The 25,778-nt window shown below is 46.4% G+C and overlaps 3 protein-coding genes across 3 annotated transcripts in view; 2 read left to right on the forward strand and 1 right to left on the reverse strand.

Annotated features, from left to right (window-relative positions):
- LOC119649144 (protein O-mannosyltransferase 1) overlaps nt 1–9,023 on the forward strand; it is a 36,085-nt gene extending 27,062 nt beyond the window's left edge. Inside the window, exons 3-8 of the mRNA XM_038051155.1 lie at nt 1,227–1,528; nt 1,586–1,846; nt 1,925–2,433; nt 2,490–2,570; nt 2,640–2,826; nt 8,195–9,023. Of these exons, the coding sequence (XP_037907083.1) occupies nt 1,227–1,528; nt 1,586–1,846; nt 1,925–2,433; nt 2,490–2,570; nt 2,640–2,826; nt 8,195–8,904 (2,050 nt within the window). The 3' untranslated portion in view covers nt 8,905–9,023. The remainder of the gene's footprint in view (nt 1–1,226; nt 1,529–1,585; nt 1,847–1,924; nt 2,434–2,489; nt 2,571–2,639; nt 2,827–8,194) is intronic.
- Nucleotides 9,024–12,946: 3,923 nt separating this feature from the next.
- Nucleotides 12,947–14,311, reverse strand: LOC119649173 (proteasome subunit beta type-7). The gene is made up of 5 exons (XM_038051201.1): nt 14,122–14,311; nt 13,821–14,000; nt 13,566–13,759; nt 13,201–13,478; nt 12,947–13,137 (listed from the first exon to the last, which is right to left on the reverse strand). Exons 1-5 carry the CDS (start codon nt 14,181–14,183, stop codon nt 13,024–13,026), a joined length of 828 nt encoding a protein of 275 aa, XP_037907129.1. The 5' UTR covers nt 14,184–14,311; the 3' UTR covers nt 12,947–13,023.
- Nucleotides 14,312–14,406: 95 nt separating this feature from the next.
- On the forward strand, nt 14,407–25,598 carry LOC119649172 (39S ribosomal protein L39, mitochondrial). The gene is made up of 5 exons (XM_038051200.1): nt 14,407–14,585; nt 14,668–14,989; nt 24,773–24,873; nt 24,937–25,379; nt 25,448–25,598. Exons 1-5 carry the CDS (start codon nt 14,528–14,530, stop codon nt 25,508–25,510), a joined length of 987 nt encoding a protein of 328 aa, XP_037907128.1. The 5' UTR covers nt 14,407–14,527; the 3' UTR covers nt 25,511–25,598.
- Nucleotides 25,599–25,778: the final 180 nt, after the last annotated feature.

Genomic DNA, 25,778 nt, shown 5'->3' on the forward strand with positions numbered 1-25,778 from the left:
CATCCAATGTTCAGGACAATCTTGGTTAACAGCTTATCATTAGCGCGGGTGTCATGATCATAAAGCGATCGAGAGCGTGCCTTTCACAATTTCTTGACAAAGAAAGTAATGCCATATCGGTCACGAATTTCGTCACTTCAGACGTGATCCTAGTGGGCTATGCCAATGATGCAGAACGACCCCTTTAATCTCGATCACCATGAAGACGCGTTCGTTGTCTTTAGGGGCTCCCCAGCGCTGGGAACCATAGAATGTACCAGGGTCACCAACGTTCTTGGAAATTTTGATTATCCCCCATGGCAAAGTTCATAACAAGAACGAAGAGGTGCGATGGAGGAGAGCTTCCTTGGTAAATACCGACCAATACCCGGAGCGGTTTTGTTATACCTGGCGCACTTTTAACTCAGCTTTTTAAATGGCAGTATTCTAGTTTTATCCAAAGAGGGTGAGTTCCACTGGTGATGCATTTCAGACGAGTTTGTCTGATATACAGTCAAACAGCTTATCTTGATCGAGAAAGCCGATGTGGAGCGGGTTTTCAACATGTTTCCCTGTTAATAACAACGGTCTATACTCCTACTAGTGCAGCTAGTGGCCATTTTCAGTGGCTCTATTTAAGCAAGCCCTTATTAAGGTAACGGACTGAAGGTTGGAAAAAAGGGGATTCCCCGGCGCCCGGAATTTTTTCGGAGGCCCAAAAAAGAAATTTGTATAAAAAAGAGGGATAGTAGGTGGACCTGCATAATTTTCTCTGTAGACTTGCATAACTTTTACACCGGGCCCTACTTTCCTCACAATTTTCATCCTGGGCCCGGATTTTCTCGTTCCGGCCCCACTTCTTCTTCTTCTTTTTCTTCAGGGTTTGTCCCGTTCACAAGCGGGGTCGACTCGTCGTGATCGGCTTCGCCATTTGGCTCTATCGAATGCCTGATCTGGGTGCAATCTCGAGACTTTCAAATCCCCATCCAGCGTATCAAGCCTAGGTCTGCTTTTTGGTCGTCTACCATCGACTTCGATGTTCAGACCAATCTTGGCAAGTGAATTCTCGTTTGCAAGAATTGCGTGACCATACCATCGAAGACGCCTCTCTCGCCTCTTTTCCACTTGATGTGCTTGATACTGTAACACCCGGCTTTCAGCTCCTTCAGAGCCTTTGTATATATTTAAGATGGATTAAGTCGATTCTAAACCTTAATTTCAAATATTTATGATATATCCTTTCCCAGCTTCGACGAACTCCATTATGGCAAATATGTATCCCTTTACATGCGAAAGACATTTTTCTTCGACCAACATCCCCCACTTGGAAAACAGCTCATAGCAGCGGTGGCTCATTTTACAGGCTACGATGGAAATTTCACATTTTCAAGAATAGGAACAGAATATGGGCCTGCTGTCCCCATATTCTGGCTCCGATTCGTCCCAGCGTTATGTGGAAGTCTTCTCTCACCGGCGGTCTACAAGCTTCTCCTGGAAGCACAATTGAATCGTTGGACAGCTCTGTTAGGAGGAGTTTTGATCATCTTTGGTACATCATATTTTTAGGACCATTTTCCTTTGCTTTACTCAAAATTTTCCATTTTAGATAACTCACTTCTGACGCAATCACGCTTCATTTTGATGGAGTCGATGCTCCTATTGTTCTGCACGGTGGGACTACTTTTTCTGCTGAGGTTCCAAAAGTCAAAGTTCATCAGTGTCTCCTGGATATTGTACGGATTACTCTCAGCGGCATTTTTCACATTTGCAGTCAGCGTTAAATACGTTGGATTCTATTCGTTTTGTTTGGCTTTCATCATAACCTGTCGATATTTGTGGCAGCTTCTACCGAATAAATCAATTTCAGGTGAGTACAGGAGGCAACAGTCAAGCTTCATCAGACAAGTTATATTAGACATTGCTGTATCTCAAAAATGTGTTTCAGATGTACAAATAATCCTGCAAACAATAGCTCGTTGGCTCATTTTCACTGTGATCCCAGTCGTCATCTATTTAACAATATTCTACATTCATCTCAACATTCTCCACAAAGCCGGTCCCCATGACAGTGTCATGACAAGTGCCTTTCAAGCCTCTCTCGATGGAGGACTGGCATCCATAACCAAAGGACAACCATTGAATGTAGTGCATGGGTCACAAATTACTCTACGTCACACTCACGGAAGGACATGTTGGCTCCATTCTCATAATCATGTCTACCCAGTCAAGTATCCAGACAAACGAGGCTCTAGCCATCAACAACAGGTCACTTGCTACAGCTTCAAGGATGTTAATAATTGGTGGATTGTGAAACGACCGGAAAGGGATGATTTGGTCGTAGGTGATGATGTGGATCCAATTAAGGACGGTGACACGATTCAATTAGTGCATGGCATTACGAGCAGAGCACTTAACTCCCACGACGTTGCAGCTCCCATGACTCCACATAGCCAAGTAATTGCTTATTGACCCAACTGACATCGATTTTTTTAATTGAACCATCGTTCCAGGAAATATCATGCTACATCGACTATAATGTGTCCATGCCAGGACAACTTCTTTGGAATGTGAATATCATAAACAAGGACGCGGTAAAGCAACGATTTCCTTCTCTATAGATGAACTGTTTATAAAGGAAAGGAAAATTTGGTATTTTGCAGGAAGGACCTATCTGGCATGCAATTAAGTCGCAGGTTCGTCTGATTCACAAGTCCACAGGATTCGCGTTGAGGTTCTCTGGGAAGCAGCTTCCGGACTGGGGATTCAATCAGCATGAAGTTGTTGGAGATCGTGTTTTGGAGCAACAAGATACTATTTGGAATGTGGAGGAACATCGTTATACGAAAAGTAAGTCAATCCTGAAAAACACTATTCTTAAGGTTTTGTGTAGAATCGGTTCATGGTCTGACTGTCTGTCTGTCTGCTGGTATGTCCGCCTTTTGTTTCTTGGCTGACAGAAATCCATCATGGATACGCATCTATAATCGAGGACGCGCAGACGAGACTCACACCGACTCAAATCAAACTTTTTTTTCGACTCCTCCCAAACGGGTGCTCAGAGGTGGCGGTGGGAAAGACGGGCAACCCTGTCGGCCATCCCAAAACCAAGTGACCGAGGAGAAGCTCCATAGTGGTGGCACCGGGAGACGCTGTACTCACCTTAGCTTGCCGGCCGTGATGCAGTAGGCGAATGCTCCAAAGGCCTAATTAGGGCGATCAAACCCGAGTCTGCACGGGGACTCATCTGAAGTGGAAAATTGGTCACGAAACCTTACCGGGGGTATACTGATATCATGGGAACCGGGATAGCCCCTGGACTCTCATACTTCAGGTGAACTCCCGTTGTATGTGAGTACAGGTTGGTTGTTGCGGTTGGCCTCTTAGTGGGAGCTTCATGGGGGTTGTGGTTATGCTCAAGCGAGAAGAGACCTTCGGGCATCGGCGTGGTGTTGCGTTTCAACACGGGTGCCGTACTCCTTAGTTCGGTAGAGATTTAGGTAAGTATTGCATCCACCAGTATGAATGCCAAGCCATGCACTTGGTATAGACTGGTACCGTTGTTGCTTGTCTCAGCGGGGCTCTGATTGTGGTCACAAAATCAATCCGTATCTTAAGAAGACCGTGGGATTAAGTCGTCCAGACAGGTGCTCACGTTAAACCCTCAAGGACTTAACTCCTCAAAAACGCGACCACCATTCTGGTATCGCTTCGCGGGGCTGCTAAGTTGTCAACAGTTCACCCTCGATGAACTAGCTGCTGCTGCCTTGTGCGATGTTACCTGCAATAGCTTCTATGTGTCTGTTTCACCGTTGTAACTACTTTATTTTACCCCTTATTTAATATATTTTCCACAGTAAAATGGGACCCTAGCTAACCCTCGAGGTCTCCCCTTCATAAATAGGGCAATTAGGCGATTCACCCAAACTGAATCTATAGAGGGCTTAATGGACTCGCCGTATCCACTTAAAAACGGGAAAAATCGTAGTTCATATGGCCGTGATTTCGAGTAGTCCATACACTTATGTTCGGGGTAAACCAGTGTCCCTACCAGGTAAGCCTGTACATCCAACACTCTTCGTCTGATCCCATGATATTTGCCACGGAACCAATGACCTTATTTGCTCAGTTTATTTGCTTACGCTCGCTTCTTGGATTTTTAAAATCAGTGCTGATGCCAATATTGGTACCACGTAGAAAAGAACAGAGCTGACGACTCACGACAAAACTAATCAAGGTTGTGTTTCGGGCCCACATATATGAGGACACATCCTTGCTGACGCTGATTAAATGGCTGCCGTTTTCTGTCCAATAAGCTCAGTTTCAAGCTGAAAGCTGCTCCTAGAAATGCCAGTGATGGCACAGAGCAAACAACCACCGGTGCAAATTTTAACTCTTCTCTGTTTCTGCCGCTTTGTGAAAGTACCTACTCAGTGTTATGTTAGGCGAGTTTCAGCCCGAAGTCCTGAAGCGAAGACTTGATTGTCCAAATAGTCTCCCATGCATATTTCTACGAGGTGACGGAACGTTATGACCACTTCATCGTCTTCTGTGAACCCAAGCCATACACCACCATCATATATTATGTGCCATAGCCAGGTCTCTCAAGAGGGGAATAGATTTGAGGATTCCCACCGGGCCCGGGCTCGAAATCCGGGAATAGAAGTGTCAATGGAAAACGAGCGCTGTGGGGTCTGGTATAATTTTCACCCCGAGGGCGGATTTTTTCTTTACGGCTCTGTTCATAAGAACGGACCGAGAACAGACCTTTGAGGAACACCTACCGTTATACTGAACGTCTTCAACCTTTCGTCCAAATGGTAGAGTATTTATTGTCATCGGAAGTAATCGAAGAAGCGTTCCGTTGGGCATTCGCTTCCATTTGACGACCACGGCTAGCCTAGAAAGTCATCCACAACGCCAAACCTCACCACAGGTTATCTGAGCTGGCTGGCTGGGAGTTTTATGTCTAACCGGACAGAAACCTTCGGTCCTCAAGCGTGGAGTTGCGCCATACTCCTTAGTGTGGTAAAGATTTAGATAAGTCTTGCATCCACCAGTATCAATGCTGAGCCATTCATTCAGGGTATAGACTGGTACCGTCATTCCTTATCATAGCGGGGCTCTGATTGTGGTCAAAAAATCAACCCATGTCTTAAGAAGATCGTGGGATTAGACCTAAATGGCGAGTACTCATTTTGGCCCCCACCACCTTCAGTACTTCCTTTCGTCAAAGGCTTTCCTGTCTAGCTTAATAACCATTTTTGTAGTAGCCTTCTGAGAACCAAACAGCCCATTTAATAAGCTTTTGGTATTTCCACTCTCGAGGGAAAGACCCTTATTTTAGATAGTTCGTGAACACCTATGCGCACATGCTTAGTTCCGTTCTAATTCTGAGTCATCAACACCAAGGGCTGCGTCACCTTAGACTCTTTTCACTGTATCCAGGACCTTAGTTACTAAAGGGACGCCTTTGGTATTTCTGTACTTCAGTGTTCTCCCAGGAGTTGTGATTGTGCTTCTGAGGATATGCGCGGCTTTGCATGAAAACATCACTTGCTCGATATATTTGTTGGGACAACTCCATCCTTTATCTTAAGAGGTTCCAGCAACTTCGGTATTCCATCCCAATACTTCCAGAAATATATCCTTATCAAGTGATTCTGATGATCAAAATGTCTTTAGATCTCTTCAGGTTAGGACTTACAGCTCAAAGTCACTGATCAATCTCGATATACATCGCCTGGTAGTCACTATGCATATACTCTTCGCTGAATTACCAGTGTCCATACCTTACCAACGAATATCTTAAAAAACTAAAATCCACGACAGAATCTGGTTCTCCACAGCTAAACGTGTTTACCGAGACCGGCCAGAGTGTTGTTCAGACTAGAGAAGCCCTGGAGTAAATTTTTCCCCTTTCATTTATTTCCCGACTTACCCTCTCCAATGCCCAGCGCCTGCAGTATTCTTGGAGTTACGCCCTTTGACGTCTCTCGCTAGTCTGCCCAGCATCTGGCAATACCCTGGTATTGGCGTACTTAGTAGGGGAATAAAAGCTGTACACCGCAGCCTTTCTATTTACGGACGCCTTGATGGAGATTCTTATATTTTTTCACAGCCAGTAGCAACATTGACTTCCTTTTCAAAGGCTTTCTGTTATAACAGGTCTTGGACAGCTTGGATTGTGGATAAAATCCAGCTCAATAGGTTATGGTGGGCGGGTCACTTAATCCGTTTGGATGAGAATGATCCCACCCGGAAAGTCTATAAGGGCAATATCTGTGGTAGAAAAAGAAGACGAGGCAGACCCTGCCTAAGATGGAACGATGGCGTAGGCCAGGACGACAGACAGTTTTTAGGAATATCGAATTGGTGGACCTCGGCGCAAAACTGGGATATCTGGAGTTCTTTATTAAGGCAGGCCTAGACCGGATACCGGTTCTTGCTCCGTTGATGATGATTTTTTCAGTGATAGTTTCTCGCACAGCTTACACATGCCCCATCTGATGTGAGTTTTGTCAACGAATAGATATTTTCTTAGTCGATGTCACAGACATAGTTAACGCCGCTTTCTGCCTCCCACCATTTGCTCTCCTTAGACCCTTCACATCCATTTCTTGCATGTCCTCCAGTTTAAAGTACTGAGTACCCCAAGATCCTTACATTCTATTACAATCGATGTTCGACTTATACCCGCTGAGCGAACCTTTGATGTTTGTTGGAGTCCTCCAATTTCATTGTTTTTCTTTAATAGCTCGAACAGCAGTCCTCCTTTTGTGCTCGCCAAATTTTCCTTTAGGACGGGATCGGCCTTAATCTTGCCTAGAATGCCACTGTAGGACGCGCTCTCGTTTGCTATTATTATCAGTGCATCTTGTGCGGTTTCGTCTCAGAATCATCCTCCTTGCTTTGCTTGCTTGATTTGACCAAAATTTGACGAGCTTGGATTCTTTTGACTGTCGACTCTTCCTATCCCAACGTTGGTTTTTGTTTTGGTACGACACCTTTCCTCTTTTTTCTCCGAACCTGTTGATGTGCCGTTGAATCAGTCAATAGCTTTCCTGACATGCATTTTTGATCCTTGTTTTAGCTGTGAGTAAATCCTCCAACGGGTCTCAACCAGATCCCTCCTGTGGGGCAACAAAGGTAAGGTTGTTTGAGGTGCTCTCTGCGCTATCGTCTCTTTTGACGATTTTGGCCAACCATTGACAAGTTCCTCGCGGGAACTATTATAGCAAGCCCTAATGGTCTGCACCTGATTTTTGATGTCGTGGTTCACATTATTTCTTGGATCTGCGAACCCAACCTGGTAAGCTCCTCTATTTTGGTTAGATTCGCGCTGGTATTAGTTATGTCGTCACTCATGAGACGGGTTGTTTTCTTTTCCCCGGGTCGTTAGTTCGCTGAAAGGAGAACCCTTTTTTTGATTGGATTCTACGCCGATGTTGCACATCCTTGGGGATGATATCGTTGCACATTTTTGGCATTGAGGTTTTTTTTTTTTTGAATGAATCTTTATGGTATGCCAATGACATGCCTGCCTGTCTGTCACTAGCACTTTTCTTAGAAAAAGTTGTATCACTTGGCACGAGATTTGTATTTCGAACCAGTGGCCGCGTTCGAGAGAAGAATCCTCGGAAGAATTTTAGGCCCCCTACATGAGGATGGACGATTCCATAGCCTACACAATGACGAAATCTATGAGCGATACCATGACCGTCTGGTTGTTGATAAAGTCCGGCTCAATAGGTTACGATGGGCGGGTCACTTAATCCGTATTGATGAGGATGATCCAGCCCGGAAAGTCTATAAGGGCAATATCTATGGTAGAAAAAGAAGACAAGGCAGACCCTGCCTATGATGGAGCGATGGCGTAGTCCAGAACGCTAGAGAGCTTTTGGGGATATCGAATTGGTGGACCTCGGCGCAAAACCGGGATGTCTGGAGTTCCTTATTAAGGCAGGCCTAGACCGGATACCGTTGATGATGATGATGATGATGTTCAAAAGAACTCATATTATGTAGTTATAATGAGTCCTGATTCCCGATATCTGGGGCTTGTAGGTCAAAAAGTATTTTAACTCCAAACTCGGTAAAACCAAAGCTTGGCAAATTACCCTTACTTACTTTACCCGGCAATTTACCTTCCACTTTTCTTCTATTTGTTGCAAATCTCTCTGTTCTAACTACGAATATCCTTACTATCTTTTTTCAGCCGAGGATCAAAAGGAACGTGAACGTCAAATGTTGAATGCTGAGATGATACCCACAAGTCGGACAACGCTAACATTTTGGGAGAAATTCCTCGAGCTCCAGAGTAAGATGTTATGGCACACGGAACAACTTCAGAGCCACATGTACAGTTCGGAACCAATGGAATGGCCCCTGATGGACAAATCCATTGCATATTGGATCGACAAAAATTCCAACGCACAAATTCATCTTCTGGGAAACATCCTTATCTGGTACACTGGAAGCCTGTCGATAGTCACTTATGCCGCTTTATATGCCTTTTATCTGATGCGTCGGAGACGACTTTGCTACGATCTTAGTCCAAGCGAATGGAGTAGGTTCTTACTCGCAGGAGAGCTATTCCTTGCCGGGTACCTTATTCACTATCTTCCATACTTTTTTGTGGAAAGGACCATGTTTTTGCACAATTACTTGCCAGCTTTTCTATTCAAAGTGCTTCTGCTGTGCTTCGTTATTGAGCATATTGACTTAGTTCTAAGCAAGGTTTTCGGCAATCGAATGGTGACTTTGTTGTACAGGTCCTTAGTCTGCGTTTGGTTGTTGGCTGTACTGTTCGTTTATAAAACGTTCTTAGCTTTGAGCTATGGAATGACTAAGTTAACAGCGGAAGAGATTCTCGATTTGAGGTGGAAGGACACATGGGACTTCATCCTGCGTAAAGACTTGTCGTGATAGGCATTGAGTGTAAGCTTATTTATATGTTTCCATAATATTAAAGTCCACGAAAAGATTAATATTTATGTTGTGCCTAATGTAATGTTTGTAATATATTTTATATTAGAATAAAAGTATTCATGTATTAAAGAAGTCAGCTATGGGCGTGGTCTACAAATACAAAGACCTTCTAAGTTGTCATTTAGGCACTTGGATTGCAGGATATATTAGAAAACAGGAGAGGTAAGCTATGAACTAAACTGAAAGCATTGTCAAATCAGATCGTATACCAGACAAGCTAGGACATCTTTTCACAAACGATTTGCCAAAACAGGAAAGATTTTTGCAGCTTAGGCTTCACTCCAGGCAAATCAGCAACAGATCAGATTTTCTTTCTGCGACAAGCGATGGAAAAACTTTTGGAATATGGCCATCAGTTGCACTATCTTTTCATCGACTTTAAGGCCGCCTACGATAGCATAGCCAGGGTAAAACTGTACATGGCCATGAGAGAATTCGGTATCGAAATTGAAAAGGCGGACTAGGCTGACCCTGACCAACGTGTGGAGCCTAAAACATCCACAACGGCCTAAGACAAGAGGATGCCCAATCATGCGTTCTCTTTAACCTGGCCCTGGAAAAAGTGATCCACGATGCGGATGTTAATGTAAGAAGCATCATTCTCTTCAAGTCCACCCCAACTACTGACCCAGGCTGAGGATATTGACATTATGGGAAGAACAAACCGGGACGTGCAGACTATCGTCATCCCGATCGAGCAGGCGGCGCGAGATCTTGGGCTGCACATTAATGAAGGCTAGACGAAGTACATGGTGGTAGCGTCAGCACCAAAAACCAAAGAACGAGCAAGATCTAATCGTACTGATCAAGCGAGAACAATAAAAATAGGAGACTACAACCAGACCATTGGTAATTTCGGAGACTTGGGTTCTTAGCAAGAAAAATTGCGAACTCTTGGCCGCGTTTGAGAGAAGGATCCTCCGAAGAATTTTTTGCCTCTTAAATGAGGATGCACGATTCTGTAGCCTACATAACGACAAAATCTATGAGCGATACCATGATCGTCACGTTGTGGATAAAATCTGGCTCAACACAATTCGTATGGATTCCTATGGTAGAGACGAGGCAGACCCTGCCCGAGATGGATCGATGACGTAGGCCAGGACGCCAGACAGTTTTTAGGGATATCGAATTGGTGGACCTCGCCGCAAAGCCGGGATGTCTGGAGTTCCCTATTAAGGCAGGCCTAGACCGGATACCGGTTGTTGCGCCGTTGGTGATGATACCATCGACGACGACGGGCAAGGATTTCGACGGGCACTTTTCAGAGGAGAACTTTTCTGGATAACACTTTTTAACCCTTTTGCAGCTTGAACGTTATTTTTTCCCATTAAAAAACAGTGTTTGATTAACACCTGAAATTCGTTTTTTCCATCGTTTAAACAAACACAAATCTATCGTCACTTAGCCTTCAATATCTCAAGAACTACTAAACCGAACACCATGAAATTTTGATACGTATCCTCTAATAGTTAGTTCTACCAAAAAAACATGATAGTGTGTTAATAGCGGCACAATATGTGTGTTAGTCTCAAGACTTAATGACTCGTGCTAACGAGAAATCACTTGCCTTCGAAATCGAGGGTAAGCGACCAAAAGGCCGGACGAAACAACAGTGACCTGATGCGCTGGATAGGGATTTGAAAACGTCGCGACTGCATCCAGATCAGGTTTTCAACAGAATAAAATGGCGCAACTGATGAAGACGAGCCAACTCCGCTTCTGAACGAGACAAAGAATAAGGAAAAATAAGGCAGCTGCAGCTTTAGCCAGAGAGCTGTTTCCACGAGATGTTACTCTGGCGTAGTAACGTCACAGCTAGGTCCTGTTACCTTACTACACCAGAGCAACATTAATAGTTGGCATAGCTGCTAGCTCAAATGCAACCTATTCAAAATGATTTGCCAAATCATAACTGGGCTAGTTCACCACCAAACTGACGGGTGTGAGTTGACTTAGTTCGGAAATAAGCAAGGATCGTTCCCAATTAGCAACTTTGCCCTGTTTATCCAAATCCATTTAGCGCCACCGTAATGGCAATTGTAAGAGATTTATGGCGGCATTGTTCGAGGACAGGTTTTCATTAGACCAGTAACGAATATCTACTCACTTTTCGATGTATGCAGCAAGAGAGGCGCTAACATCAACCTCGAGCGAAATCATCATTTGATGTTTGCTTGGTCAAGCGAGAAAACTACCTTTATGGCCACACGACAGCCATATGTAGCAGCCTAGAGAGAAATACTGAAGAGCACTGGTCTGCTATTAACATAATATCTGAAAAAAAAACCCAGTCAGAATCGCTAGTCTTGAGCAGGTGGATTCAGACACGAACCGAATAGAAGTGCAACCGACCCTCCTAGTTAGAGCCGAAGAGGAAAGGCTCATCAGGAAATGCGCGGCTGCGGTGAAGTGTATACGGTTGGCAACGTTCCTCCAGAGGAACGTCAGCAAAGGCGTCAAAAACGGGCTCATGGAACTGGAGGAGCTATTGAACCGCATCTCCTTCTACAGGCGAACGTGGAGAGCAGCGGAGGACAATTGGAAAGCAGAAACAGCTGCAGTCCCCGCTGAGAACACTGTTAGCGCCAAACGGACCGCAGATATCTCACTGCAAAGCTAACTGGAGAAAAAGCGGAAAGAGGACGACGTGTCTGAAGGAGACTTTATCAAAGTAGCTTCCAAAATCCAAAAAAAGAAGACGAAGAGGGATAAAAGGAAGAAACTGACTACGCCGCCGAAGACCCGTTTGTCAAAAGAAGAAGAGGCTGCGAACCAAAATCAGTAGCTGAAAATACGACGAAATGAAGAAGGACTAGACCGTGACAAACCTTCCATGGACTAGTGGAGGGCAGAAATTGCCGACCTATGGAGGGAGTGTCATAAGCTCCACCATTTGGCACAACGTTTACACGCCAACGAGGGGGCATACGCCGTAAAGACACAGTATAGATCAGCAAAAAGGAGACTCCGCAGCGCGATAAATAAAAGCAAAGCTAGCGGCTGGCAGAACCTGATCAACGAGGTGAACGAGTACCCGTGGGGACTTGGCTCTAAGTTCTAAGTCACCCGGAAAATCGGAGCTCTACGGAAGCCCGGCATACCAAGTACCGACCAGATAGACTGCATTGTACGGGCATTATTCCCTTGACATCCTTAAGGGTCGATGTCAATAGCGCGGAAAGCGTCAAAAATTGCCTCCTTTTCATAATGAGAGAGCTCGAAGAAGCGGTTCTCACCATGAAAAACAAGTAAGCGCCAGCTCGTAATGGCATCCCGGCGGAAACTTACAAACTGGTGTTCCGCCAACGGCTAGACTTGTTGCTTGAAGCGTTCAATGTTTACTTGAGGGAGGACAGTTTTCCTTGTCGCTGGAAGGTGGCCAAACTCGCACTGATCAGCAAGAGAAAAAGAAACCCCGAGCTCTGCTCATCAGGAGTAGACTCGCTAAAGCGATCCGCACTGCTGGGGACTTATCTCCAAGGCGGTTCGGGTTCAGAATAGGGAGATCCACAGTGGATTCCGTTATGGAGATCGTGGATGAGGTTCATCGAGGCTAGGCACACAGTCGCTGATCTCGACGGATAGTGCACCTTATAACGCTTGATGTCAGAAATGCCTTTAATTCCGTAAAATCGACAGATATGCTAGGCACATTAGAAAACTCATTCTACTTGCCAAGCTATCTCTTGCGGATGATCAGGGATTATTTAAAAGACCGCTTCCTGCTCTATGAGACGCTAGAAGGCGAGATGAGGATGGAAATCACGTCGGGAGTAGCACGGGACAACTGAAACACTTCCTAGTCTGCTGAGACTCGATATACCCGTAGAATCGCGTTTGATCAGTTATGCAGACGACTTTGCGGCACTTGTTGCCGGACGTACTGTTGAACAGGCCACCACCAACTGGTGGCCCTAGAAACACATAGTTCAGTTAAGATTGGAATGAGACCTTTTCGGGTAAAGTAAATCCACCATTTTCCCATTAAAAAATCTTTTATTAGATTATCAATTAGAAATATGAATACATTCCTTATAAAAACCAAAATTTTCATTAAGCTGTCTCCATCGGTGTCACTCCAACTGGCAGAACGCGTTCAGTAATCTCGAATTTGTGAATCTGCGACTTGAGGACGGCCGTGGTGCCCGGTTTGAATTCATAGTTGAGCTGAAATGAGAGAAACATGATCAAATACTAGTTCCCAGCAATTCAAGGCAAATCAAGACTTACCGAGCGTTCTCCCTTCTTATTGGCTAGTTCATAATTCCTCAAGTATTCTGTGGAGTCCTTGCGGATCACACACAAGTCGATGTTTGAACCTGAGCCAAGATCGTTGAACACACCACCGGCGATGGCATCCCGCACAAGCTTCTTTCCCTCCTCCTCCGACATGTCTGGGCGCCAACGGGCTTCAAACACTGACATAGCGGCCAGACTTCCAGAGCCCATTGATGCGTACGGGAGCTTGTCGGTTGAACCGTGAGGGTAGATGCAGTAAATGTAGGATCCTGGGAAGGAAAAAATTGGTCATTGTTTGTTCCTCTATGGGTCAAGGGATGGAAACTTGGAAATGAGCTCTGTCCCTGTCCATATACCTGTCTTATCAACACCACCCAGAACGAGAGCAGCACTGATATATCCCTGGTACCGGAACAACATCTGTTTTAGCAAAGTATTCGCCGTAATCACGGGAACTTGGCGACCAGTGTTGAGACGATGCAGCTCCAACTGGGACGCAATCAAGTCGGTCGTCATTTCTGTGTCCGCGGCAGTTCCAGCACCACAGCAGCTGCAATACAAGACGGTCAACAACTCTGGAACTCACTCGTAAGGTCGAGTTTGATACTTACTACATATTCTTTGCCAAATAATGAATTTTCGAGCAGTTCTTGTCCGACACAATCGGCCCTTCTGTAGCTCGGGTATCAGCTCCCAGGATGACGCCATCCTTGTAAATAATTCCAGCGATCGTTGTGCCGGTCTTCACCATCTTAGGGGGTTTAAACCCATTTCTCATGAGCTGCTCGTTGCTATATTTCAAATACAAAGGACAAAACCATTAAATTGTGTATTCCAACATGAGGTTATGTCGGTGACAATGCATATTCACCGGGAACCGATTGGACTCAAATTTAACATTTTCATACTCACCGGAGGCAATTTTCAAAATTGAATCCCGCTTGAGGAATATCACGAGCTAAGTCTGTCTGCATTTTGGTTCTTTTAATTTACAACTGGGAAGTGAAATAGACGAAATTTACGAGAACGACCGTCGAAATCCGCAAGTCAACACAGAAAACACAATTTGACGTGTTGAATGTCAACTTTTGAATGAGTTTGCTTTTGGACCGGTGACAGTTGATTGTGAATTGTTTGGATAGGGATCTGTGTTGAATTCAACTCCAGAGGGTGGTAATTCAACTTGGAGCTAGGCAATTCCATCTTTCTGTCAAAAATCACGACTGACTGCATTGTTTTGATGTCGGTGGGTTGCCGTAGGATTTGGAATTTTCTATGAAAAAAGGATTCTAGGAAGGAGTCAGTATCAGACTGAGAAATGAGTGTCGTGACAAAGTTCATCAAGCGAGGTTTAGCGCCTATCAATCATCAAATTAGTAAGTCTGGGCAATTTAAATTACTCCACTAACCTCTTTGGCGTAAAACCTTCATTTTATGATAACTTTTCATGAATTTCAGGATATTCCTCCTCCTCTGAGGTAGCGAAATATCGCAGCGATCTATTCTCATTGGAACAGAAAAGGCAGCGGGAAGATGTCGGCCGTGTAGAGAAGATTGAGGTTAGATACTTAGGACTGCCGGAAGATGTTACCCTCGTGATGAACAAGGATCTGTCCACCCCTTATAACTGCGCGCAACATTTGAGTGAAGGACACTGTAAAAGGTCAGCGCTAGCATTGATTAATGGAAGCGTAGCCTGGGATATGCACAGACCGTTGAAGGAATCATGCACTCTGCAGTTATTGAATTTCACAGTGGCTGATCCTCACATAGTAAATCGGTAAGTAATCTAGCCCTAGCCTATCTCAACTGACAAGAACTATTTCCCTCGAAACGCCTCACCATAAGGTCAAAGCTCTTACTATACAAGACTATGATCTCGCCAGTCCTCATGTATTCCTCGGAGACTTGGGTTCTTAACAAGAAAAATTGCGAACTCTTGGCCGCGTTTGGGAGAAGAATCCTCCAAAGAATTTTTGGTCCCCTTCATGAGAATGGACGATTCCGTAGCCTACATAACGACGAAATCTATGAGCGATACCATGACCGTCTTGTTATGGATAAAATCCGGCTCAACAGTTTGCGGAGGGCGTATGGATGGGGATGATCCAGCCCGGAAAGTCTATAAGGGCAATATCTAGAAGAGGCAGACCCTGCCTGAGAAGGAGCGATGGCGTAGGACGCCAGACAGCTTTTAGGTGTATCGAATTGGTGGGCCTCGACGTAAAACCTCAGTGTCTGGACTTCCTTACTAAGGCAGGCCTAGACCGGATACAGGTTGTTGCACCGTTGATGATGAAAATATCTCCTACGCAGGAGATAAGGATCCCTCTCAATGTCCACTAGTGGCAGGAAATACTGTAAGAACAAGCTTAATAGGAACTAAGGAGCCGCGTGTGTAGGTTCTACTGGAGGATTTAGGGCAGCAAAACCCTGCGACCATTGTGACATCGAGCGAGCGCTGATCCGTCCGTGAATTCCGGGATCAGCTAAGCGTAGGTCAGGCCTCAGGGAACTGGGGTAGGGGCTGTGTTCCCGAGGGTATACCCGTTCTTGACTATTGCGGCCCGCTCCCTTGCACACGATGCGCTGGTACCTTTTTAATGGAGAATATTCAGAAAATTATAAAAGAAAACGGCGAAACAACAGACAAGGAGGAAGAGCTGGGTGCGTTTGGGCGAAGCACAAAAATGCGTCGTTCACCGCAGCGATCAGTGAAAGAGGCAACGAGGGCTGATATATCCGATGAGACACCGTTGCCCCCAAATAAAGAGGAAGCCTCATCAGGTGGCGCGACTGACCGTGCAGAGATGGCAACTCCATTACCTTGCAGTTTTGGAAGTAAGCTCAGTGAGAAACGCTAGTCCTGAGCAGATGGATTTGGACACAAATCGAGTGAAAGTGCATTCGACCGTCCTCGCTAGAGCCGAAAAGGAAAGGCTCATCAGAAAGTGCGCAGCAGTGGTGAAACGTATGCGGTCGGCAACGTTCCTTCAGAGGAACGTCAGCAAAGGCGTCAAAAACGGGCTGATGGAACTGGAGGAACTACTGGACCGCATTTCCTTTCATAGACGAACATGGAGAGCAGCGGAAGACGATTGTAGAGCAGAAACAGTCGCACTCCCCGCTGAGAATGCTGCTTGCGTCAAACGGACCGCAGATAGTCCTCTGCAAAGTGAACTGGGGAAAAAGCAGAAAGAGGACGACGTGCCTGAAGGGGACTTTATCGAAGTAGTCTCCAAGGCCCAAAAAAAGAAGGCGAAAAAGGATAACAAGAAACAACGGACTCCGTCGCCAGAGACACGTCTGTCCAAAAACAAGGAGGCTGCCAACCCAAAGCCGGTAGCGGAAAAAACGAGGAAACGAAGAAGGACTAGACCGTCGGCTCTGCTCATTAAGCCGACGGAAGGCAAGGCATTTGCGGAAGTCCTTAGTGAAATCCGCTACAGGATGAAACCCGAGGACGGAGCAGAGGTGTCTTCGATACGGAAAACGAGGAGTGGTGGAGTTCTCGTCGAACTGGGCCCAAAGACGACCAGCAAGAGCACGTTCTGCGAAGCGGTCAAGGGGCTATTGGGGGAGAAGGCTCTTGTTTCAAGCCTAGAACCCATGTGCTCTCTAGAAATACGGGATCTTGACTGCCTCACAGAAAAGGCCGAAGTAGAGGAGGCGCTAAAGCGTGAACGTCCAGAGGTGACCAAAGCCCGGGTAGGCATTACCTCTGTAAATGCTCGAGGCCAAAAGCTCGCCGTGGTGGAAGTCCCCGAGCAATATGCGAGGAAACTCCTTAACAGCGGGAGAATCAAAATCGGATGGGTAGTATGCAGGGTACGAATGCGGATAGTCCCCACCAAGTGCTACAGGTGTCTGGACTATGGACACACGTCAGCAGCTTGCAAGGGTCCAGATAGGAGGACAGCATGCCGGAGATGCGGACAAGCGGGTCATCAAGCGAAGACTTGCAAGGAAAACGAGAGTTGTGTTCTCTGCAGGGATCGTGGCGCGTCTGGCGAAAGCGTTGCACACACTGCGAGCTCGGGACGGTGTCCGATCTTCAGGGCGGAATTGGAGAGGGCTAGGGTGCGAACGCCATGATCCGCATTTTGCAAATTAACATGCACCATTTTTCTTTGTCGCTGGAAAGTGGCCAGACTCGCGTTGATCAGTAAGGGTAAAGGAGACCCGGAGCTCCCGTCTGCATACCGACCGCTGTGTATGCTTGATACGGCCGGAAAAGTGCTCGAGAAGCTCATCAGGGGTAGACTCGCTGAAGCGATCCGTGCTGCTGAGGACTTATCCGCAAGGCAGTTCGGGTTTAGAACAGGGAAATCTACAGTGGATGCTGTTATGGAGATCGTAGATGTGTTTAATCGAGCCGGGGCCTACAGCCACCGATCTCGACGGATAGTGCTCCTCATAACGCTTGATGTCAGAAATGCCTTCAATTCCGTAAGATGAACAGATATGCTAGGCACACTAGAGAACTCCTTTCACGGGCCAAGCTATCTCTTGCGGATATTGAGGGATTATCTGAAAGACCGCTCCCTGTTCTATGAGACGCTAGAGGGTCAGAGGAGGATGGAAATCACGTCGGGAGTAGCGCAGGGATCCATCCTAGGGCCGAACCTCTGGAACCTTCCTACGATAGTCTGCTAAGACTCGATATGCTCGAAGAGTCGCGCCTGGTCGGTTATGCAGACGACGTTGCGGCACTTGTTGCCGGACGCACTGTTGAACAGGCGCAAAGCAGACTGGCATATTGATGCGACGGGTAAGCGGATGGATGACTGCTCACGGTTTCAACTTTGCGCTGGATAAAACGGAAGTAGTCATCCTGACCAGAAGGAGAATCCCGACCTTGCGTCCCATATCGATCAGCGAGTTGACTATAGAGTCAAAACCAGCGATTAAATACCTTGGTTTAATGCTCGACTCGAAGATGAGCTTCTTCGAGCAAATCAAAGCAGCAGCGGACAGGGCTGCAGCAAGAGTCGCGGCCTTGAGTCGGCTAATGGCGAATGTCGGCGGCCCTATATCAACTAGGAGACGTCTCCTCATGGGAGCAACGCAGTCCGTCCTTCTCTATGGTGCGGAGGTATGGGCTGATGCCCTTGACAAGGAGGTGCATCGTAAACGTCTCGCTCAAGTGCAGAGGCGGGGAACTTTGCGAGTGGCGTCTGCTTATCGCACCGTCTCCGAACCGGCTGTGATGGTGATTGCGGGAGTGATCCCCGTTGCCCTCCTTGCCAAGGAGCGCAAAGCTATCTATCGCCGTAAGGGCGAAAACTTAAGAAAAGTGGTTGCCCGTGAAGAACGTCAACGCACCCTTAGCGAGTGGCAACTTTCTTGGCAAAATAAGCCAAGGGGCAAGTGGACTGCGCGGCTCATCGACAAATTAGACCCATGGTTGAACAGAAAGCACGGTGAGATTTATTACTTCCTTACCCGGCTTCTAAGTGAGCATGGAGGTTTTCAGTCTTACCTGCACAGGGTTGGGAAGGCGCGATCTCCTGATTGTGTGTTCTGCAATAGAGTGGCGGATGACGCTGAACACACCTTTTTCTCTTGCGAGAGGTGGGACGGCCTCTGCCAGCAGCTTTATGCAGACACAGGGGAGCTCTCTCCAGACAACATTGTCAAAGAGATGTTGAAGAGCGCTGGCAGCTGGAATCGTATTGCGCATTATGTTCGGGCTCTTCTTACTACGAAGAAGATTGAACTCGACCGGCAGAGGGATCGAACGGTAAGGGGTTCCCTGAACTAACAACTCCCTTCCTCCCCTCCCGTTGGTGAAAGGAATTCTCTGACTTGAAGGCTCCCAAAGCCGGGAGAGCGGGAGGGCTAGCCCGTAGTAATGTGTCAAACGGTTCCAGGCTAGTTCTCTGATGACAGGGAGGTGTTTAGTTGGTAGTCCGCCAGCGTGCTGTTGCGGGAGTCCAACACTCTGTGCGTAAACGCATTCACCTACCCTACTCCCAAAAAAAAAAAAAAAATTGTGACATCCTAGACGAGTTACGACGGAACCTTGCAATATTTCTAACTTCACCCGCATACAAACCGAGCTTGAGGAGCAATCTTGTGGTGGACTTTCCAAGCAGGGCAGGGTGAAAGACGACGGTGTGCTGTGTGGTTACGATGCATCACTGTTTATCGACGAGTCAAAGAAGGTTCGCGAAACTGGAACGCTCGTTTTTCCGATATGCATAGTATAGCTGAGTTGTACCGTCTTCTAGGATACGCCAGTGTATTTCAAACGAAGATACTGACAATACTAAGGGCTTGTCGATGACTGGGCAATGATCCGAATGCTAGACGTTCTGTTCGACCGCCAATCAAGGTTTTGTATTCTGTGTCGACATCTTCCAGGCTGATAGAGCAGTGTATTGGGCGATAAGCTCAAAGTCACTCTCTTTTATGCTCCTGAACATAGAAAGGGGGGGGACTATGCTTCCAGACTGGGGGAACTGCCCTCCTTTGTGAACGTTATGCGCTAGTTCCGAAGATCGGAAGCGACTAGATTCTGTACCCCTTGTCATGGTCTTAGAAATCAGTGGCATAAAAACGGCGTACAGCAGCGTTGGTTGAGCTCTTCTTAGCGGCAACTTATACCCACTCCCTGTACCAAACCAAACGTAAATATCGCCAGGAGTCAAATTTATTTGTTTTATAACAATTTTGGAGTCTCGAAAAAAGGGTCGCTCTTAGGATGCGCATATTTCCTCTTTTGAGGTTGTGTCGATACATCGGAGACATGAACCTCGGGCGCATTGGCGTGGTGAATTCGCCTCTACCGAGCACTTGGACCATCTCGAATGCATTTTTCAACGTCTCCTTGAGGCTGGACTTGTTTTAAACGTTGAAAAATGAAGCAGGCGAAATTTCTCGGCCAAATAATAACTCCTGATGGAATCTAACCTGACCCAGACAAGGTTGAAGCGATAAAGAACTATCCCCTGTCAACCACGGGGAAGGATCTGCGAAGGTTCTTGGACATGTTAAATTTCTATCGTCGTTTCTTACCGAATGTCGTTCATCACCAAGCGATTCCTAACGCTTACTTGTCTGGGCCCAAAACCACAGACTCCTGCGAAGTTGCGTGGTCTACTGAGGCCGTTCAGGCGTTTGAAACGGCCAAACAACATCTAGTTGATAGAACACTGTTGGCATTTCCTCGGCCAGATGCACCCCTAGATGTGTTCGTCGATGCCTCTCATACAGCGGTAGGCGCCGCTCTTCAAATCTGAAAACCCTTGAGCTTCTTTTCGAAATAACCCAATACAGCTCAACGTAACTACAGCGCCTACGATTGTGAGCTACTCATCCCGCACCTCTACATAAAATACCTTCATTTTTCCCTTGAAGACATGCCGTTCACTGTGTTCTCGGACCACAAACACCTTACTTTCACGCTTAAATGAAAGCCCGCCAAACGCGTTTCCTCGCCAACTTCAACACCTGAGTTTTATGAGCCACTTCTGATATCAAACACGTGTCTGGAAAAGACTATGTTGTTGCAGACGCTTTGTTTCGAATCCCGAAGATCACGGTCCCCGCCGAAGTGGATTATACGGCAATCGCCAAGGCACAGAAAGACGACGCAGAGCTTCAGCTTCAGTTCAAGGAGTTTCCTATCTTCGACTCAAACTCCTATTTACCCTGCCACATCTTAGATAAGGGAACTAGGCCATTCATTCCGGCCGATTTTCACGGCATGATCTTGCGCGCCCAGGCATCAGGACCACGAATTGGTTAGTCACTGGAAAAATGCTTCTAGTCGACCATGAATAAGGACGTAAATTCTTGGGCCAGACAGTGCATCGCGTGCCAGAAGTGCAACGCCAACAAACACGTACGAAAGGAAGCAGGCGTACTCCCTAGGTCGACCTCGGTTTCAAACGCGACAGGATTACTGCATACCATCCACAGTCCAATGGGATGCTGGAATGTTGGCTTCGGACGCAAAAGGCCACCTTAATGGCTCGCGACGATCCGTTGTGGTCGCGGGCATTGCCTTTCGTCTTCCTTGGCCTTCGCATGAGCCACCGAGAGGAGTTCACGGCTAGCCCCGGGGAGATGGTGTACGGAGAGATTCTGCGCCTTCTCGTCGACCCTGTGCTGGACATCAAACCTGGGTTAAGCGACTCCAGCATGCTGTGTTTACTTTGAGATGCAGTTTCGAACCAGCCCACTCCACCGTCCCGATGCACAACAACCCTCAAGATCCCCCTCCCCGCTCTCAAGACGTGCTCACAGGTCCTCATTCGAGTGGACGCTCCTCAGAGACCCCCCGCAGCCACCACATGAGAGGCCCCTTTAGAGTTCTGGAGCGATGTGAGCACTCTTTCAAGCAACTGAGTCTCTTTGTCGACGTTGAAACCTTTCGATGATGTCGGACGCTTCAAAAAAGCGCCTGCGATTTGTCACGTTGTTGGGTTGCTCCGCTGAACCCGCACGTTTTCTTTTATTTAAAGGAAAAATTTCCCCAAACGGTACCAAGGCTCCCTAGAAATCCGCTGCTTCTATTTTTAGGCTGCATATTGTGGCCATTTAAGGTCAACAATAAGGTTTGGAATCTAAAACCAACTTCACCAGAATGAGTTCTCTAGAATAAAATATGAGCCTGAGGGTGACTTGGTTCTACTTCTGGTACGTTCCGCAAAGTATTCCTCCCCTTTGTAATAACAAAATGAGATTCGTCTATGGCCAAAATACAATCTTGATTGCCGGGAAACGACCAAGAAGGGAGAGCCGTCTGAACTGAAAATTTTTCGAAATTGACGGAGAAAGTTCGACCACCAATACTGAACTCCAACGATGTGCTTGGGAATGCGGGAGGTTTCCTTTGAACACTTTAGTCCCTCACGTGTCCTTACATTGATGTGTAGTTCCTTACCGAACTGGAAAAACGAACAAACGCGCGGGCTTTGGGGTTCTCACTCTGCCTTGGTATGCTCAGGCCACTGTACATATTTGAGGATTCTCCTTTTACTGTGAGTTTTGCGGTCTAGGGAGGAGGAAGCGAAGAGGATGTTCTCAAATCAGAAAGAATTAGCTCCGATTAATTCCATTATAATTAAAAAAAACACTCGGAGGCAAATCATGCAGAAAATCGTGCCCAAGTGACCAAAAGCTCAAACGAGCGCAAATTTTCTAGTGAGCATTTACAGCGTATTGAAATTGAACCTAATTTTTTGGACAACATCATCACTGGGGGTTCAATATGGCTCAGAAAAAAAACGACAAAGCTACGAGTGACACAGCAACCAGTCTCCCAGGCTGAAAAGGACAAAAATGAGGAAATCAAGAGTGAAAATAATGCCCATTGTCTTTTGCGACAGTAAAGGAGTGAATTTGCTAGAAAGACTCCAAAAAAGGGTTACCAGGAGGAGACGCTATGTGGAAAATCCACCACGACAATGCGCCTTGCCACAATGCGCTACTAGTCCGCGAGTTCCTGACTAAACACCAGGTGGCAATGCTGCCCCTTCTTCGTATAATTATTACATCGCCCCAGCAGACTTCTTTTTGCTCCCTTGCCCCTTTCAGGGCAGCCAGAAAGGAGCATCATTTTTGTCCGTAGAAAAGATCCAATCCGCCGTGACGAAGACTTGGGGGAGCCAAGGTATCGCCTGAATAAGGGCTTCGTCTCTATTTGACCGTTAAAATCTCCAAGTATGATTTTGATATCATACTTGGGGCAGGCTTCTAGGTTCCGCTTAACTGCCTCGTAGAAGGTATTCTCCTCCGACTCTGCAGTCTGCTCTGTAGGGGCGTGAACCTTTATGAGGCTTGTATTCCTAAATCTACCTCGGAAACGCAGTGTACATAACCTTTCGCTTATATTTTCAAAGCAGACAACAGCAAGTTTAATTTTTTGGCTGACTAAGAAACCTACTCCGAGCACATGGTTTACTGGATGACCGCTATAATATATGGTGTAGTGGCTCTTCTCCAGGAAATCGGTCCCTGTCCAGCACACCCCTTGCAACGCTATTACATCAGCCTTATATTGGGACAGGGTATCGGCTAGCTGCTCAGCAGCATTCGGTTTGTACAGGGAGCGCACCTTCCATGAGAAAATGCGCAAATCGTTAATCCGTTGTCGTTGCCGGGTTCGTCGTTTTAAAGTCCATCCTGTCCGAGGCTCCTTCCGTGGTTTCGTAACTTTCGTTACTTCGTTCTCAGTCCTACCCAACCCCCAACTTGGTTGGTACATTTTGTCTCGTTTTTAGGCGCGGGAGACTCGCCTGTATCCTTTTCCGTCTGCAGCTTTTCATGTAGAAAGAACTCCCAGCGATCACCATGTGGAGGTGGAGATAGGATTTGGTAGTAGAGCTGTTAGTGTTGGTTCAGCAGGTGTTTCCCAAGGTTTTAGGCTCCATCTTGGGTACCAATCCACGTTTCGTCCTGAAACCTATACTACCCTTTGACCGTCTACTTCATGAATATTTGGTGAATGGTATTGTGGTGGTTCGTCCGATGTGGGTAATTTTTCGTGGACGTCAAACTCCGCCTTTCCATCCGTGCTCATTACTTTGATGTCCATGAAAAAGAGGTTGTTGTCTGCAGGCTGCAGCATTGACGACTGAGAAAATCAGGAGAAACCTACTGCGCTCGTGTAGATTATGTGATCTGAGAGTGATTTGTGGCTTTTGAACTAGATCAGACGACGCGGCGTTAGTTATATTCGGGCTGTTGCCGGTAGACATCTTGCCTGAAGAGATGTCTCGAATTTACATCAGGAGAAAGACAACCCAAGACGCTGTGCAAGCAATTGATCAAGAGCGAGGAAAGGCTATCATCAATAGTCACATGGTAGACTCAATGGAATTGCCCAACGAAAGGCCGATGAACGCTTAAGCTGATTCCGATATCATTCGTATGTGAGTCAATCGTTGCCGTGGTGCCTGTAGTTACCAGTTTACGTAGCTTCTATCTGGTCACGTTGGGTACCGCAAATATCTACACAGGCTTGAGCATGCCTGACTTGCCCAGGGGTGGAAAAAGACGCAGAGCATGCAATATTCTGCTGCAGTTGCCTTGCGATGTGGAGGACGAGCATTCCGAGGGCGCATCTTCTGGTGGAGCACATGCTTCAATCAGAAGATGTGCAAAAAAACCCCATATGGCGGAGATATAGATAAGGAAAAAGCGAGCGAACTGCATAATTGGAGTGGGGTGAGCGAGGAGTGAGCGGTTAAAGGATATACGGGTGTGCGTACCAAACCACATCCGTACATCCTAAGCGCGGATTTATATCCGCGAATCGTGCACGTCAGGGGTTTCTACTGATGTTTTCGGAAGATTCCACATCCTGGCTTGACCAAAAAAAGAGAGGGACCTACGCGCCATAGCCACAGAAACCCGAAACCGTGAAGCGGTCGAACGATCGTGATTGTCCGACTAGAAGTGCTTAAAAAACCGAGTAACCGATTTTGCCGCATCTCCCCTATGTAAGCCATAAAACAGACGCTTAAGGTTTTGTGGATTCCTGATCACTCATACTTTACATTTTCCGAGACTACCCAGTGTTCACTCTTATTCTTATTCGAATTCCTTTTAGAGCATTTTGGCGAACCTGCTCCTTCATGCTTGGTGCAGCTTTACACGAATGCTTCAAAGAAGAGGCCGGTCTGCAACTACACAGCTTCCCAGGTCCAAACGGTAAGTGACGCAAACCCCTTCCACTTCCAGCCTACAAATAATATGAAATCCATTCTCTTCCAGTGAAATCCGGAAGTTTCGTCCATGACATCGTCCTTGCAGCACGCAATTGGAAACCGACACCCAAAGAAATGCGCACATTCTCAGCAGAACTTATCAAATTAGCAGCAAAAGATCTGAAAATTGAACGACTCGATGTCTCGAATGCACTCGCCATGGAAATGTTCAAAGATAATCGTTATAAAACCGAACAGTTGCCAAGTATATCAGCACAAAATAATGGACAGGTGACTGTTTATCGGGTGGGACAACATGTGGACATTTCACGGGGACCGATGATTGGATCAACTGGTCAACTGGGACGATGCACCATATCTGCAGTGCATGAGATCGGTCATGAAGGTGATGGGAATGGAATTTACAGAGTGCAAGGTGTCGCTTTACCGATTGGAATTAGGATTGGTCATTTTGCTTATGGAATTTTGGAGGAGAGATCATCCAAGTTGGTAAGAAATATTAGAATCATAGGAGGTGGCACGGAAGCTGATCTTGTTCCATTGTTTTGTTTTTACAGAATTCCGCACGATTGCCCACCGAGCCATTCGAGGAGCACTCAACGGAGCATGCAATTGCATAATGCAAACTAGTTCTATCCCGAGCGAGTAATTTATAAGACTCAATGTTGTTATCTACTAGAATAAATAAATGAAACTGTTTTTAGACAAGCGGTAATGGTTTTACTTTTTCTTTTGCAATCCATATCACATTTCTAATCTTTCGCTCTCTGCGCGATACCTCCCTCGGCTTTTACGTCTCATCAAGCGAGAAATATTCAAATTCATTTCAGTTGGATTATTTCTCCGCGGTCATCCTGACCTGGCCGCATTGATAACCCCACTTGATAA

This window comes from Hermetia illucens, chromosome 2 (genome assembly GCF_905115235.1).
Source record: "Hermetia illucens chromosome 2, iHerIll2.2.curated.20191125, whole genome shotgun sequence".
Classification (NCBI taxonomy): domain Eukaryota; kingdom Metazoa; phylum Arthropoda; class Insecta; order Diptera; family Stratiomyidae; genus Hermetia; species Hermetia illucens.

Excerpts from the sequence above, each read along its gene's own strand:
- LOC119649173 (XM_038051201.1), bottom strand. The coding sequence starts at position 14,183 with ATGCAGACAGACTTAGCTCGTGATATTCCTCAAGCGGGATTCAATTTT. Across the intron at positions 13,479-13,565 it reads GGGTGGTGTTGATAAGACAG|GATCCTACATTTACTGCATC; the intron begins GTATATGGACAG and ends TTTCCTTCCCAG. Across the intron at positions 13,138-13,200 it reads ATAAGAAGGGAGAACGCTCG|CTCAACTATGAATTCAAACC; the intron begins GTAAGTCTTGAT and ends CTCTCATTTCAG.
- LOC119649172 (XM_038051200.1), top strand. The coding sequence starts at position 14,528 with ATGAGTGTCGTGACAAAGTTCATCAAGCGAGGTTTAGCGCCTATCAAT. Across the intron at positions 24,874-24,936 it reads CAGCTTCCCAGGTCCAAACG|TGAAATCCGGAAGTTTCGTC; the intron begins GTAAGTGACGCA and ends ATTCTCTTCCAG. Across the intron at positions 25,380-25,447 it reads AGGAGAGATCATCCAAGTTG|AATTCCGCACGATTGCCCAC; the intron begins GTAAGAAATATT and ends TTGTTTTTACAG.